Raw genomic sequence first — 15,849 nt, forward strand, 5'->3', positions numbered from 1 at the left:
CTTGATGGACTGAATGGCCTCCCTCTACACTGTAGGGATTCTATGATGATTCTGTGAATGTAAAGAATAAATGTCTATTGGTCTGTTACAAATGTAATGAAATACATTCATTACTGAGATTGGCCATTAGCCCCCAAACAGTGACCTCTCACCTGACAGCTCACAATCGCCCAGCTCCTCCCCAATAGATTGCAAGCGGAGAATTGAGCAGCAGTAGCAGGTCCTCCAACCAATTGGAGTGAATGAGCGGGGAGGTGCTGTGTGCAGACCTCCCTCATTGGCTGAAACTGTGCCACTTTGAAGTGGGGAATGGGAGATATGAGAGAGGTGGAAGGAGGTGGCCTTGGGGATGGAGCAGGTTTGGGTCAGAAAATCAACTCAGGGTGATACCCACACTGAAATGATAAACAATTTGGTTCTCTGAACCGTGAGCAGCTTGATGGGCAATGAGGCTGGATGCACAAGTGAATCATTTACTACATATGAAAAACATGAATGACCTCTCCCTGCTGTGAACTTGCAAGTTATCAGGATTGAACGCCTTACTTACAGTTGAACGTGACAATAAAGTTCAGTTATGGAACAGTTTTATTGACAGAAAGGCAGGACAAAGTTACAGACCAAAGGCAAGGTGCAGACTGAGATTTACAGAATAAAGTGAGCTGTACACATCCCGCCATATCTGGACAGCAGAGTGTTCTTTTTTCCTTGTATCTTTTAGTTTCCAGCTTTCTTATATTTTCTGTCTTCTTTCCTTTATTCCCTTGAAAGAACAGTTCTTATGCTGGAAACATCCCATAACTGGCACCCCTGCAGCGCCAATTGGAACTGTCCATATTCATTTCACTACAAAATCATGTGGTTCTTGTCCAGTTTTTTTTTCATGTGAACAACATTCACGAGTTCATAGCTCACACATTCCTCTGAGTACAGATAACTTCTGCACTTCCAGCATCTCAGTTCAAAACTAGTACAAGCTGGTTCAAAGCACAGCATTACTCCCACTTATTCAACCCTACAGTTAACACACAGATAAAGAAAGAACACAATTACAGACTATATTAATACAGACAGAGAAAGAACATAAGTCTTACAGACTACCTGGAAACTGGGTGACTGAATGAATCTTCTCACAGAGACAGTAAGTTTAATGTTTCTTCTCATTGTGAATGCTCTGGTATTTCTGGAAGCTGGATGATTTGGCAAGTCCCTTCCCACACAGGGTGCAGGTGAACAACATCTTCCCAGTGTGACTGAACCAATGCATTTTCAGCTGTACCCCATTTTGCATCAAAGATCAATTTAGAATTGAAGTAAAAGTTCATGGTTGTGTGAAATAGTTCTTGGGGAGAGTTCTTGAATGAAGAGAGAAGATCACAGAAGGTGCTTTTGAAAAGGGACATTTGTTAACATCTGCAGAAACAAACCTAATTTTGTCAGATTATCGGTCCTGAATTTGATTAACAGCAGCAAAAATAGAATCCAATCTCTGCTCTCACTTGTGAACTTGCTCATGCCTCAGTAGATGTTGTGACTGAGTGAATCCTGCCCCACACAAGGAACAGGTGAATGGTCTGTCTCCAGTGTGAACTCGCTGATGTGTCAGTAGTTGGGATGACCAAGCAAATCCCTTCCCACACATGGAACAGGTGAATGGTTTCTCCCCAGTGTGAGTGCGTTGGTGTTCAATAAGATCGCTTGACTGCCTGAAACTCTTTCCGCAGGAAGTGCAGCTGAATGGATTCTCCTTGGTGTGCGTTTGATGGTGTGACTGGAGGTCGAGTACCTCACCGAATCTCTGCCCACACACGAAGCAAGTGAATAGTCTCGATGCTGTGTGAATTCGCTGGTGATCAGCAAGGATGGATGAAGATTTGAACTTCAGTCCACAGGTTGTGCAGCTGAATGGCTTCTTCTCAATGTGAACTCGCTGGTGTGAGCGAAGACTAGATGACTGGGCAAATCCCTTCCCACACTCCGAGCAGGAGAATGGTCTCTCCCCAGTGTGAACGCGTCGATGGATTTCCAACCGGGATGGATAATTAAATCCTTTACCACAGTCTTCACATTTCCACGGTTTCTCCATTGTGTCAATGTCCTTATTTCTCCAGGCTGGGCAATCAGTTGAAGCCTAAGGCACACACAGAACACGTGAACAATTTCTCCCCACTTAGAATGGTTTGAGTTTTTTCAGGCTGTATAACTGGTTAAAGATCCTTCCACAGTCAGTCCCTGGACCACACCCAGGTTGTATGCGTGTGTGTGTCTTGGTGCTTTTCCAGTCACACTGATGTTTGAAGTGTTCTCCTGCAGGCAGAAAAGACAAATATTTATCTTTTCGCATTAAACCTGATGATATTCAGGTACCAGTGAATGCAAATGTTGCAACGTTCAGTTTCCCTGTCTATAAATATACCTGTTCTAATACCCTGCAAAATAAGTTTATGTAACCCATCACTGTAAACACAGGAGAGAAATTCTAAATTCCATGCAAAATGCTTTTTTCATTGTTCCTGCAAAGCAGTAAATCCTCATCCAACACTCTCCCTGTCCTGTGTTGAAATGCAAACCCCAGGCTGACCAGCTGTGCAATATTTACAGGATTTTCCCATATTTGAGTGTAAGCTGTCCTGGGCTTTTGTGGTTCCAGAACACTGTCCCATAAATTGGACTTTCCTGGTGGCACAGAACCCAGCCCCTACTAGTTATGGGTTCCAGCAGAAATGCAACCAACCTCACTACCCCCCTCCTGCCTCCACTGCTCTGGCAGCACCCATCCAGCCATTCATATGGACTCCCATGGAAAGCTATCCATTAATTTTCTCCATGTGAGTTGGTCACCCTGCCAATCCCATCACACCACCTCACCATTCTTTTCCTCCACTCCTTGTTTTCTCTCTCCCTCCGCCCACTCTGGCTGGGTTCAATTCTCAAGCAACTTTGTGCAGAGTGAGAATTTAATCAATAAATCATTTTTTTCCCTCAGGTTCAAAACCCTGATGTTCCACCCATTCCTTATTGTTTCACTGAGATAGTCACACATGAACATAAAACAAGTACAGGACAGGCAGATTTTTATTGGGATTCGGGGCCTCCAGCAGGTGTTTCTGAATTCTCCCTTGTCCACTTTCCAGTATTTCCTTCCTTCCCAGAGATCAGAGTCCTCATTGATTTGAACCCAAAGTGTAATCTCTGATTTACTGTCACTCCTCAATACATTGCAATCTCCACAGTTTAGGAGGAGGCCATTCAGCCCATCGTGTCTGCACCGACTACAATCCCATCCAGGCCCTGTCCCCATGTATTTACCCTGCTAATCCCCCTGACACTAAGGTGCAATTTAGCATGGCCAATGCACCTTACCTATCCACTTGGAGGAACCTGGAGGAAACCCACGCAGACATGGGGAGAAAGTGCAAACTCCAGTCATCTGAAGCCGGAATTAAACTCGGCTACCTGGCGCTGTGAGGCAGCAGTGCTAACCACTGTACCTCCGTACTACCCAAGACACATCCTCTGATACGAACCATCCTCCACTCGCTGAAGCAGGATGTCGGTGGCTAACCTGGGCCTGTTCCCGGGAGGGAGAAGCCCCGCAGTCGCAATCCAGGGAGCTGACACTGATTCTGAAGGTTTACGGATCCACCAACTGTTTCCGAATCCTCCCCAATGTCCAGCCTCCGGCTCCATCACTCCCTCTACCGGCTGTCGATGGGATACACAAGTGGCTCGCCATTATTCCAACCGACAATTGCCCGGGGAGTGATTGACAGCAACTACAAACCAATAGGAAGGCGGCTCGTGGCCGGAGCGGCTGGCCCTCCAACCAGTCAGACAGCGAAAGGGTGGGAACAGAAGCCGGAACTCCCTCAGTGCGCATGCGTCCAGTCGCAAACCGTCTCCTTCCGTGATGGCGACTATGAACCAACAGTTGTCACCTGGAAAAACCCGAGTATCTGTCGCCAGTTCGAATGCCGCACCTGAAATGCGCCTTTTGGCTTTGAGGCAAACACGGGCGTTTATGAACTCTCCCAACCCACTTGTCGGCTCCATCCTTCCCTTATGACCCACCTGGCGGTTATTTACCTGCTGACAGTTCACACCAACAACCTGTCAGGAACCATAATCGACAGTGCGCATACTCAAGCTCGCAATGCTCCAGTGATTGACAGCAGCCCGCACAAACAGGGAAGAGGAGGCGGGGCTGGAGGACCAACGATGAGCTGGTGATCCTCCAGCCAATCGGAGTGAATGAGGGGCGGGGCTGAGCCCGGATCTGCCTCAGTGGAGCCCAGATCCAGGCTCGTGCTCTGGGTGCAAATTCCATTAAGAAGTCTCACAACACCAGGTTAAAGTAGCATGCTACCAAATAAACCTGTTGGACTTTAACTTGGTGGTGTGAGACTTCTTACTATGTTTACCCCAGTCCAACGCCGGCATCTCCACATCATGGCTGCAAATCCCATCACAGAAACTAGTGGGAGTTCATTGTAATTCATAAAATCTGAAATTGAGGGCTCGTCTCAGTGAGGATACCAATAAGCTACTGTTGTTAAAACCCATTCGGTTCACTAATGCTCTTTAAATCCTCTACAAATCATTGGTCAGCATTTGGAGTGTTGTGTTCAATTCTAGGCACCTTATTTAAGGAATGATGTAAAAGCCATAGAAAGAATGCAAAAAAGAGTTTTACCAGAATTATATCAGGAATTTTAGATGCAAGGAACGATTAGAGAAATTGGGCTTATTCTCCAGAGAAGATTAAGAGGTGACCTTATCAAGTTGTTCAAAATTATCTGCAATTTTGACAGAATAAAGAAGGATTGCTCCCTGTGCCACGTGCTAGTGAGGCGAGGAATAGGAAGATAGTGCAGCTCAACACGTGGCTAAACAGCTAGTGTGGGAGGGAGGGTTTCAGATATCTGGACCATTCGGGTCTCTTCCGGGGCAGATGGGACCTGTACAAGAAGGATGGGTTTCATCTAAACTGGAAGGACATAAATATTCTGGCTGGGAGGTTTGCAAGTGTCACACGGGAGGTGGGAACCAAAGCAAATATGAATTAGGTTAAGGTGCTAAAGCGCGGGAAGGCTATTTACAATAATATTAGGCAGGAACTGAAGAATGTAGATTGGGGGCGAATGTTTGAGGGCAAATCAACATCTGACATTTGGGAGGCTTTCAAGTGTAAGTTGATAGGGATTGAGGACCGGCACATTCCTGTAAGGATGGAGGATAAGTATGGCAAGTGTTGGGAACCTTGGATAACGAGAGATATTGTGAGCCTAGTGAAAGAGAAAAAGGAAGCATTTGTCAAAGATAGGAGGCTGGGAATACATGAAGCAAGTGTGGAATACAAGGAAAGTGTGGAATACAAGGGCAAGGCTCGCTAAGAAGAAGAGTATTCTAGAGCAGGATGACCTGAGTGGGCCTGGAGTGCATCTGCTTCAATGCGAGGAGTGTAACGGGTAAGACAGACGAACTTAGGGCCTTAATGCTTACGCAGAATTTGGATGTGGTTGCGATGACGGAGACATGGTTAAAAGAAAGACAGGACTGGCAGCTGAATATTCTGGGGTATAAGTGTTTTAGGCGAGACAGAGGACGGGCTAAAAAAGGTGGGGGAGTAGCGGTATTAGTTAGGGAGCATATTACTGCGGTGCAGAGGGTGGACAATTTAGAGGGGTCATGTAATGAGTCACTGTGGGTGGAGCTCAGAAACAGGAAAGGTGTAATCACTATGCTGGGGGTATACTACAGGCCACCCAACAGCCCACGGGAAGTGGAGGAATAGATATGTCAGGAGATTCTGGATATGTGCAGAAAAAATAGGGTTGTTGTGGTGGGAGACTTCAATTTCCGTGGTATAGACTGGAAAGTGCTTAGGGCTGGGGGTCTGGATGGGGAGGAATTTGTAAAATGCGTACTGGAAGGTTCTTTGGAACAGTGTGTAGATAGCCCAACTATGCTGGAACTAGTTCTGGGAAATGAGCCCGGTCAGGTCGTCAAAGTTTCGGTAGGGGAACATGTGGCAAATAGTGACGACAACTCTGTTAACTTTAGGATAGTAATGGACAAGGACGAGTGTTGTCCGAAGGGTAGGGTGCTAAATTGGGGGAAGGCTAACTATAGCCGGATTAGGCAGGAATTGGTGGCCGTTGATTGGGAGAGGCTGTTCAGGGGTAAGTCCACGTCTGGCATGTGGAAGTCTTTTAAGGAACAGTTGATAAGGCTGCAGGACAGGCATGTGCCTGTAAAAAGGAAGGATAGGAAAGGTAGGATTCGAGAGCCGTGGATAACCAGGGAAAGTGAGGATCTGATCAAAAAGAAAAGAAAGGCGTATGTTAGGTCCAGGCAACTGAAAACAGATGGAGCTCTGGAGGAATACAGAGAGAGTAGGAAAGAACTCAAACGGGGAGTTAGAAGGGCAAAAAGAGGTCACAAAACGTTCTTGGCAGACAAGATTAAGGAGAACCCTAAGGCATTTTATTCATATGTTAGGAACAAAAGAGTTGTCAGGGAAAAGGTCGGACCTCTCAGGGACAAAGGAGGGAAATTATGCTTAGAACCCAAGGGAATAGGGAAGATCCTAAATGAATACTTTGCATTGGTATTCACAAAGGAGAGGGCCTTGTTGACTGGGAGTGTCTCAGAGGGAGGTGTTGACCTGTTAGAGAGAATCTCCATTACAAGGGAGGAAGTGTTAGGTTTTTTAGGGAACATTAAAACTGACAAATCCCCAGGGCCACTAGCTGAAGGATAGAGAACGTGAAGATAAAGTTAATGTAATCGGAAAAAGATTGTAAGGGATGGTACGGTGGTTAACACTGCTGGCTCATAGTGCCAGGGACCCGTGTTCAATTGTGGCCCCTGGTCACTGTCTGTGTGGGGTTTGCACATTTTCCCCGTGTCTGCGTGGGCTTCCTCTAGGTACTCCAGTTTCCTCCCACAGTCGAACGATATGCATGTTACATGGATTGGCCATGATCACTGCATGGGCTTATGAAGATAGGGTGAGGGAGTGGGCAGGTGCGTTTGGAGGGTTGATGCAGACTCAATGGGCCAAATTGTCTCCTTCTGCACTTTAGGGATTCTGTGAATTCTATGGGAAGGAGGAAAGCTTGTTCCCATGCAGTGCGTGTTCAGGATCTGGGTGCATGGTGGAGGCAAGTCCAAAAAATGCATTCACAGAGGAATTGTATTACTATCTGAAAAGCGTTATGGAGAGTAAAAGGGGAGCAACACTAGCCGAATAGCTCCTGAAGAGAGTCAGCATCGGCAAAATGGGTGAAACGGCCTCCTGTGCTGTAATCATTCTCTGATTCTGGACACAGTTGAACAAGAGACATAGGAACGAGATTGATACAGAATGAGTTACTGCAACGGAGCATTGCAGGGATGCGTAATTACCACGAGAGGAGTGAATCAATGACTGTGACAATTAAAAACCAGTATTGGAGCTGCCCTGGGAGTGTTTGATGGGGACATTACAGAGGAAAAGTTCTTCTGCATTTAATGCCATGTTGTACCTGTCCAGGGAGTGCTTGATGGGCACAGTGTAGAGAGAGATTTTGTCTATATTGAACCTGTGCTATATCTGTCTCGAGAATCTGTAATATAACTGTCCTTGGAGTGTTTGTTTGGACCTTGTAGCTGAAGCTTTAAATTTTATTTGAACCCTTCCTGTACTTGCATTTGGAGTTTTTGATGGGGATAGTGTGGTGGCAGGTTTCCTCTGTATCTAATCCTGTATTAACTCTGTGGCAGTGATTCTGTTGACCTTTCCCCCTTAACTTAAACTTGTACCCCATTGTAATTGTCATTTCTGCCCTGGGAAAAAGCTTCAAATCTTCACCTTATCTCTGCCCCTCATAATTTTATAAACTTCTGTCAGATCGCCGCTCTGCCTCTGTCTTTCCAGGGAGAACAATCCCAATTTATTCAATCTCTACTCATTGCGAGTACACTCCATACTAGACAACATCCTGGTAATCCTTTTCTGTACTCCCTCCAACGCCGTCATGTCCTTCTGGTCGTGTGGTGACCAGAATCGGACATAGTATTCCAAATATATCGGAACCAACGTTTTATATCACTGCAAGACAATTTGCCAACTATTATACTTGTTGCCCCAGACGATGAAGATAATCATGCCATATGCTTTCTTCACCAACTTTTCCACCTGTTATGCCACTTTTAAGGAAATGTGGACCAGTTCTCCCAGATCTCTCTGTTTGTCTATGCTCCTGACGGCTGTGCCATTTATTTTTTTTTACCTCGCACCTGAATTGGATCTATCAAAATGCATCATCTCGCATTTGTCAAGAATAAATTCCATCTGCCATTTCTCATGAAGAACTTGAAGAATGCAGGGAAAGGAAAAAAAGAACTCAAACGGAGTTAGAATGGCAAAAAGGGGTCACGAAATGTCCTTGGCAGGCAGGATTAAGGAGAATCCCAAGGCATTTCATGACCCCTTTTTGTCCAACTAACTCCCTATTTGAGTTATTTTCGACTTTCCCTGTATTCTTTAAGTGCTTCATCTGTTTTTAGTTGCCTGGACCTCATATATGCATCTTTTTTTTTCTTTTTGACTGGACTCACAATTTGCCTGGTCATCCACACTTCCCGAATCCTGCCTTTCCTGTCCTTCCTTTTCACAGGCACATGACTACCCTGCACTCGGATCAACTGGTCCTTAGAAGACTCCCACATGCCAGATGTGGGTTTATCCTCAAACAGCCTCGACCAAACAACAGCCTCCAAATCCTGCCAAACCTTTTGTAGATAGCTTTCCCGCAATCTATCACCTTAACCCTAGAACAACACTTTTCCTTTTCCAAGAGTATCCGGAAACTTACGGAATTGTGGTCACTGTTCACCACATGTTCGCCCACTACAAATTTGATGATCTGGCCGTGCTCATTCCCAAGTAACCGGTCCAGTATAGCCCCCTCTCTAGCCGGACTGTCTCCATATTGTTCCAAAAAACCTTCCTGGACCCACTTAACAAATTCCTCACCATCCGGACACCTAGCCCTAAGGGATTTCCAGTCAATATGAGGAAAAATAAAGTCTCCCACTATAACAGCCCTATTATTTCTGCACCTGTTCAGAATCTGCTTATATTTCCAGTAATCAACTTCCCGTGGGCTGTTGGGAGGCCTGTCGTACACCCCCATCATAGTGACTGCTCCCTTCCTGCTTCTGAGCTCTACCCACAGTGTGTGTCTGTTTGCATGATTCTTCCAAGGTGTCCTCCCTCTGTACAGCTGTAATATGTTCCCTAACCATTATTTCAACTCCCCCGCCTCTTTCTGTCTCGCCTAAAACTTATATCCCAGAAAATTTAGCTGCCAGTCCTGTCTCTTTTTAAAGCAAGTCTCCATTCCAGCAACCACATCTCGGTTCATGCATGAATCACGGCTCTAAGTTCATCTCTCTTCCCGGTTATACACCTTGCATTGAAGCAGATGCACTCCTGACTTCCAGGTCCACTGAGTTCGACCTCCCCCAGCCTGCTCTTCCTTTTAGCTAGTCTGGCCTTCGTCCATGCTCATCCCCATTCTCTACACTTGCTGACTTACTGTTCTGATTTCAAGCCCCTGCCACACGAGTTTAAACCCACCTGAACCACATTAGCAAACCTCCCAGCCAGGATACTGGTGCCCCTCCAGTTCAGGTGTAACCCGTCCTTCTTGTACAAGCCCCATGTTCTCTGGAAGGCATCCCAAAGATCCACAAATTTGAAGCCCTCCTTCTTGCACCAGTTCTTTAGCCACATGTTCAGTTACCCTAAAAATGTTTCTGCCGATATTCCTGTGAAACCCATTTCTCATTCAGTAAGTCAAATCTCATCCTGATTTTAAATGTCGCTATTAAACCTTCCCTGTACCTGATCTGCTCGAAGGATAACAATCCCAACTTCTCCAATCTTGCCATGTAACTGAAGTCCCTCATCCATGTTCCCATTTTGGTAAATCTCCTCTTCATCTTCTCAAAAGCCCTGACATTCTTCCGAAATGTGATGACCAGAACTAAACGCAATAATTCAACTGAGAATTAACCAGTGATTTATAAAATTGCAGTTTCTATCAGAAACCCATTATATGACACTTAATCAGACGTCTTTTGAAAGTTAATAGAAATATTATCAATTGCATTATATTCCTCAAAACCCCACATTAGTTAATCAAAGATGCCATCAGAGTTGTGAGACATGATTTACCATTAACATCTGTACTTCGTTTTCTCCAAACAGCAAATTATTTTCTCCCAGATTATGGACTCTATATGTTTCTCCATCATCTAGCTTATTCTGTCAGCTCTGCGCTTCCACAATTTAAACCTCTCCCTTTTTATATATCGTGAAACATGTATTGTCAAAGACAGTGAAATGTTTATTTAATTTCAACTTTGTCAGCAAGCTAGCCTAAAAGGCAGTTTGTCCTAAGATGCTAGTATCCCTTGCACCACTCCCATATGCAAGGAGGACTGGAAGAATATTGTCTAGCCATCAGCTATTTTCACCATTCCATCCCCTCAGCGATCCTGAAATGGCCATTCTGACTGGGTAAATGTTCTACTTAGAGTCATAGAGGTTTACAGTATGGAAACAGGCCCTTCGGTCCAACTTGTCCATGCCACCTTTTTGTAAAAACCCGAAGCGAGTCCCAATTGCCCGCATTTGTCCCATATCCCTCTATACCCACCTTACCCATGTAACTGCCTAAATGCTTTTTAAAAGACAAAATTGTAACCGCCTCTACTACTACATCTGGCAGCTTGTTCCAGACACTCACCACCCTCTGTGTGAAAGAAATGCCCCTCTGGACCCTTTTGTATCTCTCCCCTCTCACCTTAAACCTATGCCCTCTGGTTTTAGACTCCCCGACTTTTGGGAAAAGATAATGACTATCTACCTTATCCATGCCCTTCCTTATTTTATAGAGCTCTTTAAGTTCATCGCTCAGCCTTCTACGCTCCAGAGAAAAGAGTCCCAGTCTACCCAGCCTCTCCTTATAACTCAAAACATCAAGTCTCGGTAGCATCCTAGCAAATCTTTTCTGCACTCTTTCTAGTTTAATAAAATGCTTTCTATCATAGAGTGACCAGAACTGTACACAGAATTCCAAGTGTGGCCTTACCAATATCTTGTACGACTTCAACAAGACGTCCCAACTCCTGTATTCAATAATCATTGTGATAGAAAAAGTGCTGATTTGAAATGGGTTAACTGAACCTGTTTGTTCAGTGATTGTAAATAATATCTGCATCGTCCATTTCCTTTAAACCTTGCCCTTCGCACCTTAAACCTGTGCCCCCGAATAATTGACTAATGTGATAGCATTGCACCAGAACCTGAGAATGATAGGTTGGAGTGTCCACAAAATCAGAGAACAATAGATTGGAATGTGACAACAGTGGACCAGAGCAAGAGGTTGGAATTTTACACCAATGGACAACATAAGAACATAAGAAATAGGAGCAGGAGTAGGCCATCCAGCCCCGCGAGCCTGCCCCGCCATTCAATAAGATCATGGCTGATCTGAAGTGGATCAGTTCCACTTACCCGCCTGATCCCCATAACCCTAATTCCCTTACCGATCAGGAATCCATCTATCCGTGATTTAAACATATTCAACGAGGTAGCCTCCACCGCTTCAGTGGGCAGAGAATTCCAGAGATTCACCACCCTCTGAGAGAAGAAGTTCCTCCTCAACTCTGTCCTAAACTGACCCCCCTTTATTTTGAGGCTGTGCCCTCTAGTTATAGCTTCCTTTCTAAGTGGAAAGAATCTCTCCATCTCTACCCTATCCAGCCCCTTCATTATCTTATAGGTCTCTATAAGATCCCCCCTCAGCCTTCTAAATTCCAACGAATACAAACCCAATCTGCTCAGTCTCTCCTCACAGTCAACACCCCTCATCTCTGGTAGCAACCTGGTGAACCTTCTCTGCACTCCGTCCAAGGCCAATATATCCTTCCACAAATAAGGGGACCAATACTGCACACAGTATTCCAGCTGCGGCCTCACCAATGCCCTGTACAGATGCAGCAAGACATCTCTGCTTTTATATTCTATCCCCCTTGCGATATAGGCCAACATCCCATTTGCCTTCTTGATCACCTGTTGCACCTGCAGACTGGGTTTTTGTGTCTCATGCACAAGGACCCCCAGGTCCCTCTGCACAGCAGCAAGTTGTAATTTCTTTCCATTTAGATAATAATCCAATTTGCTATTATTTCTTCCAAAGTGAATAACCTCGCATTTGTTAACGTTATACTCCATCTGCCAGATCCTCGCCCACTCACTCAGCCTGTCCAAATCTCTCTGCAGACCTTCTACGCCCTCCACACGATTCACTTTCCCACTTATCTTTGTGTCGTCTGCAACCTTTGTTACCCTACACTCAGTCCCCTCCTCTAGATTGTCTATATAAATGGTAAATAGTTGAAGCCCCAGTACCGATCCCTGCGGCAAGCCACTAGTTACCATCTGCCAACCAGAAAAGCACCCATTTATTCCGACTCTCAGCTTCCTGTCAAATAGCCAATCCCCAATCCACGCTAACACCCTACCCCCATCTCTGTGTGACCCAATCTTCTTCAGCAACCTTTTGCGAGGCACATTATCAAACGCCTTTTGGAAATCCAAAAACTCCGCATCCACCGGTTCCCCTCCGTCAACCGCACTAGAGTTATTTTTTGGCGATTCATATGCTTTCTAGTTACTCACTATCATTAAAATGGACTTCAAGTTGTTCAAGCAGTTTATTATCCCATCCTGGCTCTTTAAGCAGTTATTTATCTGATAAACTATGTTCAGTTGCATTGCCGTTCTTGTAATTTAAATTTTGGAAGGATGACGCCATTCTCTTTGGTTACAATCTATCCACAGGCTCCACTCCGCACTCTGGCTGATCTCAGATAAATCAAGCTCACTTTGAAGCTAAGCCGATTTCCAACCTCACACCCTCTTCATCTCCAATGCTGCCCACTACCACTGCAATAACATCACCCATCATCAATTTTGCCTTATCCAGCTGCTGAAGAAACTCTCATCAATGTCTTTCTTAAATATAGATTTGAATATTACACAGCTACCCAATTAAATACAAACATCAATAAGCAACATCACAACCAAAATTATTCTCCCAATATGTGCACTGAAAACAAATTCCCTTCAACCATTATCCCTGCGCTCATTTTTCTCTTGTCTTGTAACAGCTCCACTCAGGTTCGGTTGATTGTCCATTTAAGCTGTCTCTTAAGTCAGGGGGATTGGCAAGGTAAATACGTGGGGTTCCGGTATGGGGCCTGGGTGGGATTGAGGTCGGTTCAGGCTCGATTGGCCGAATTGATTCCTTCTTCACTGTAAGGATTCTATGATTCTAATATTTTCATTCTTGTGCTGGGATCCGACAATAGCCTTTCTCCTCCAAAAAAATCCCATTCCCCTGTCTCCCACCTGCTGCACCATGTTTGACAGGGTTTTTCAGAAACTTGACAGATGTCTTGAAACCAAGTCTGTGTCCACTGTGCAGTATCCACTGAATGCTGGTGTTCGTCAGTCTTTGTTGAACATGTGTTCAGAAAGAGGAGGAAAGCTCTCCAGTGTTATTTAAAAGGACTAAGTACCAAACTTGAAGCTGAGGGCTGCCTGTCTTCCCTCTGTTACTGAAAAGTTAGGGCAGGTGTTTTGACTGGGTTCTTCAGCGTTGTATTGAGAGCTGACATAGATTCAGAGAGGACCTAACACTAGATGAGGTTCGGGGACTCTTGTTGGAGTGTATCTGGGTTTTCAACATTACCAATAAATGGAGCAGACAGAGACGGACGTTCTATGTGTGTGCGTGTGGGGGTGGGGGGGGGGGGGGCGGTGGGGGGGGGGGGCGGTGGGGGGGGGGATCTCTTGTTGGACTGTATCTGGATTTGCAACGTTACCAACAATTGGAGCAGTCAGAGATGGACGTTCTGTGCCTGTGTGTGGGGAGGGGTGGGGTGCCGCTCTGCCCTCCCTTAACCCCCAGATTTTCCAACCTACCAATCTATATCTAACCCAGGAGCAGAGCGTGCAGTGATTCTGATTCAACAGGCAGGTGGTCAGAGATGTGGCGCCTCCCTCAAGATGTCCTGAAGACTCACACTGGGGTGGGGAAAGAATTGTCAGTGGCCAGTAGGGTCACAATTTGAAAGAACTTCACTGGATCAGGAACTGTCCAGATATGAGCTGGGGATGCATCCATAATTTCAATGTATTCACTCAGTGATGAAGACCATCTTTATCTGCTGAGGCGAATACATCATTTTGTCTCTCAGTAGGGAGCAGTAGGATTCGAGGCCCCAGGGTTTTCCCAGGACCAAAAACAAAAAAGCAACCAATAGTAATGAAAACCCAATGATGTTTTACCAGTTCATAATGAAGAAAAGAATAGTCATGGAAAAAGTGAGACCGATCATTGATGAAAAAGGGAACTTGTGTTAAGATACAGATGATATGGGAAGAGATTTCAATTAGTTTTTTAAAAATCCCATATTCACGATGGAAACACTGATGCGATACAGTAATCCAAGAGTAGCAGTGTGAAATATTGAATAAAATATTCATAATTAAAGAGGAAGTGTTGGAGGAGTTGGATTCCTTGAAAGTGAAAACAAATCGTCAAAGCCAGATAGATTGTTGCCTAAAATGCTGAAGGATGTCAGGGAGGAAATAATAGATGCTCTGAAGATTATTTTCCAATCTTCAGCAGCCAAAAGTGAGGTGCCAAAGCACTGGAAGAATGCAAATGTGTTCCGTTGTTTAAGAAGGTTTCGAAGGAATTGCCAGACAATTATAGGCCAGTTAGTCTTATGGCAGTGGTGGTCAGATTGTTAGGATCAATCATGAGAGATCGGATAAACTCACTTAGAATGACAAGGTCAACTCATCAATAGTCAGTGTGGCTTTGTTTAGGGAAGGTCATGTCTTACAAATTTGATTGAATTCTTTGGGGAAGTGCCAAGGAGAATCGATGAGGGTAGTACAGTGGATGTTGTTTACATGGATTTTGGGAAGACATTTGACCAGGTCCCACATGGCACACTGGTCAAAAAAGTAAAAGCCCATGGGATACGGGTAATGTGATCAGTTGATTCTAAAGTTGGGTTAGTAACAAGAAACAAAGGGTAATGGTCAATGGCTGCCCTTGCAAATGAAAGTGGTTTCAAGTGGTGTTCCGCAAGGCTCAGTGTTGGGACCCCTGCTGTTTGTTTTATGTACTAATAATTTGTAATCTAACCTGGGGGCACGATTGGGAAATTTGCAGATGACACAAACATTCGTTGTGTGGTTGATAGTATAGAGGATAGCTGCAAGCTCCAAAATGACATAGATAGATTGGTAGAGTGGGCAGGAAAGTGCTGGATGGAATTCAACTCTGATAAGTGTGAGCTAACGCGTTTAGGGGAGTAAAACGGTAAAAGGGAATACAAAACAAACGGGAATATACTGAGGGGGGTAGATGAGGGGACAGATCTTGGCATGCAAATGCACAGGTCCCTAAAGGTTGTGAAGAAGGCATATGAAATGATCTCCTTGATTGGCAGAGGTATCGAATACAAAAGTAGAGATATAATTATTAAATTGTATAAAACACTGGTGAGACCATAACTGGAGTATTGTGTGCAAGTCTGGTCATCATAGTACAGGAAGGACGTAATTTCTCGGGAGAGTGTCAAGAAGGTTTACTAGAATATTGTCAGGGTTGAACAACTGTAGCTACGAGGAAAGATTTGAGAGGTTGGGGTTGTTTTCCTTGGAACAGAAAAGGCTGAGGGGTGACATGATTGAGGCATAAAAAATTG

At 44.8% G+C, this 15,849-nt stretch overlaps 1 protein-coding gene across 7 annotated transcripts; it reads right to left on the reverse strand.

Moving 5' to 3' along the window:
• Positions 1–566: 566 nt before the first annotated feature.
• LOC144505300 (uncharacterized) lies at positions 567–4,150 on the reverse strand. 7 transcript variants are annotated; one of them, XM_078231401.1, is made up of 2 exons: positions 4,087–4,150; positions 567–2,307 (listed from the first exon to the last, which is right to left on the reverse strand). In XM_078231401.1, the coding sequence occupies exon 2, from the start codon at positions 2,084–2,086 to the stop codon at positions 1,496–1,498; it is 591 nt and encodes a 196-aa protein (XP_078087527.1). In that variant the 5' UTR covers positions 2,087–2,307; positions 4,087–4,150; the 3' UTR covers positions 567–1,495. The 7 variants fall into 7 exon arrangements, with proteins under 7 accessions (XP_078087527.1, XP_078087533.1, XP_078087529.1 ...); XM_078231407.1 differs by having other exon boundaries at positions 573–2,131; XM_078231403.1 differs by having other exon boundaries at positions 573–2,307; positions 4,072–4,150.
• Positions 4,151–15,849: the final 11,699 nt, after the last annotated feature.

The sequence above is a fragment of the Mustelus asterias genome, chromosome 16 (assembly GCF_964213995.1).
Source record: "Mustelus asterias chromosome 16, sMusAst1.hap1.1, whole genome shotgun sequence".
Classification (NCBI taxonomy): domain Eukaryota; kingdom Metazoa; phylum Chordata; class Chondrichthyes; order Carcharhiniformes; family Triakidae; genus Mustelus; species Mustelus asterias.

Coding starts and splice junctions, on each gene's coding strand:
- LOC144505300 (XM_078231401.1), bottom strand. CDS start 2,086: ATGGAGAAACCGTGGAAATGTGAAGACTGTGGTAAAGGATTTAATTAT.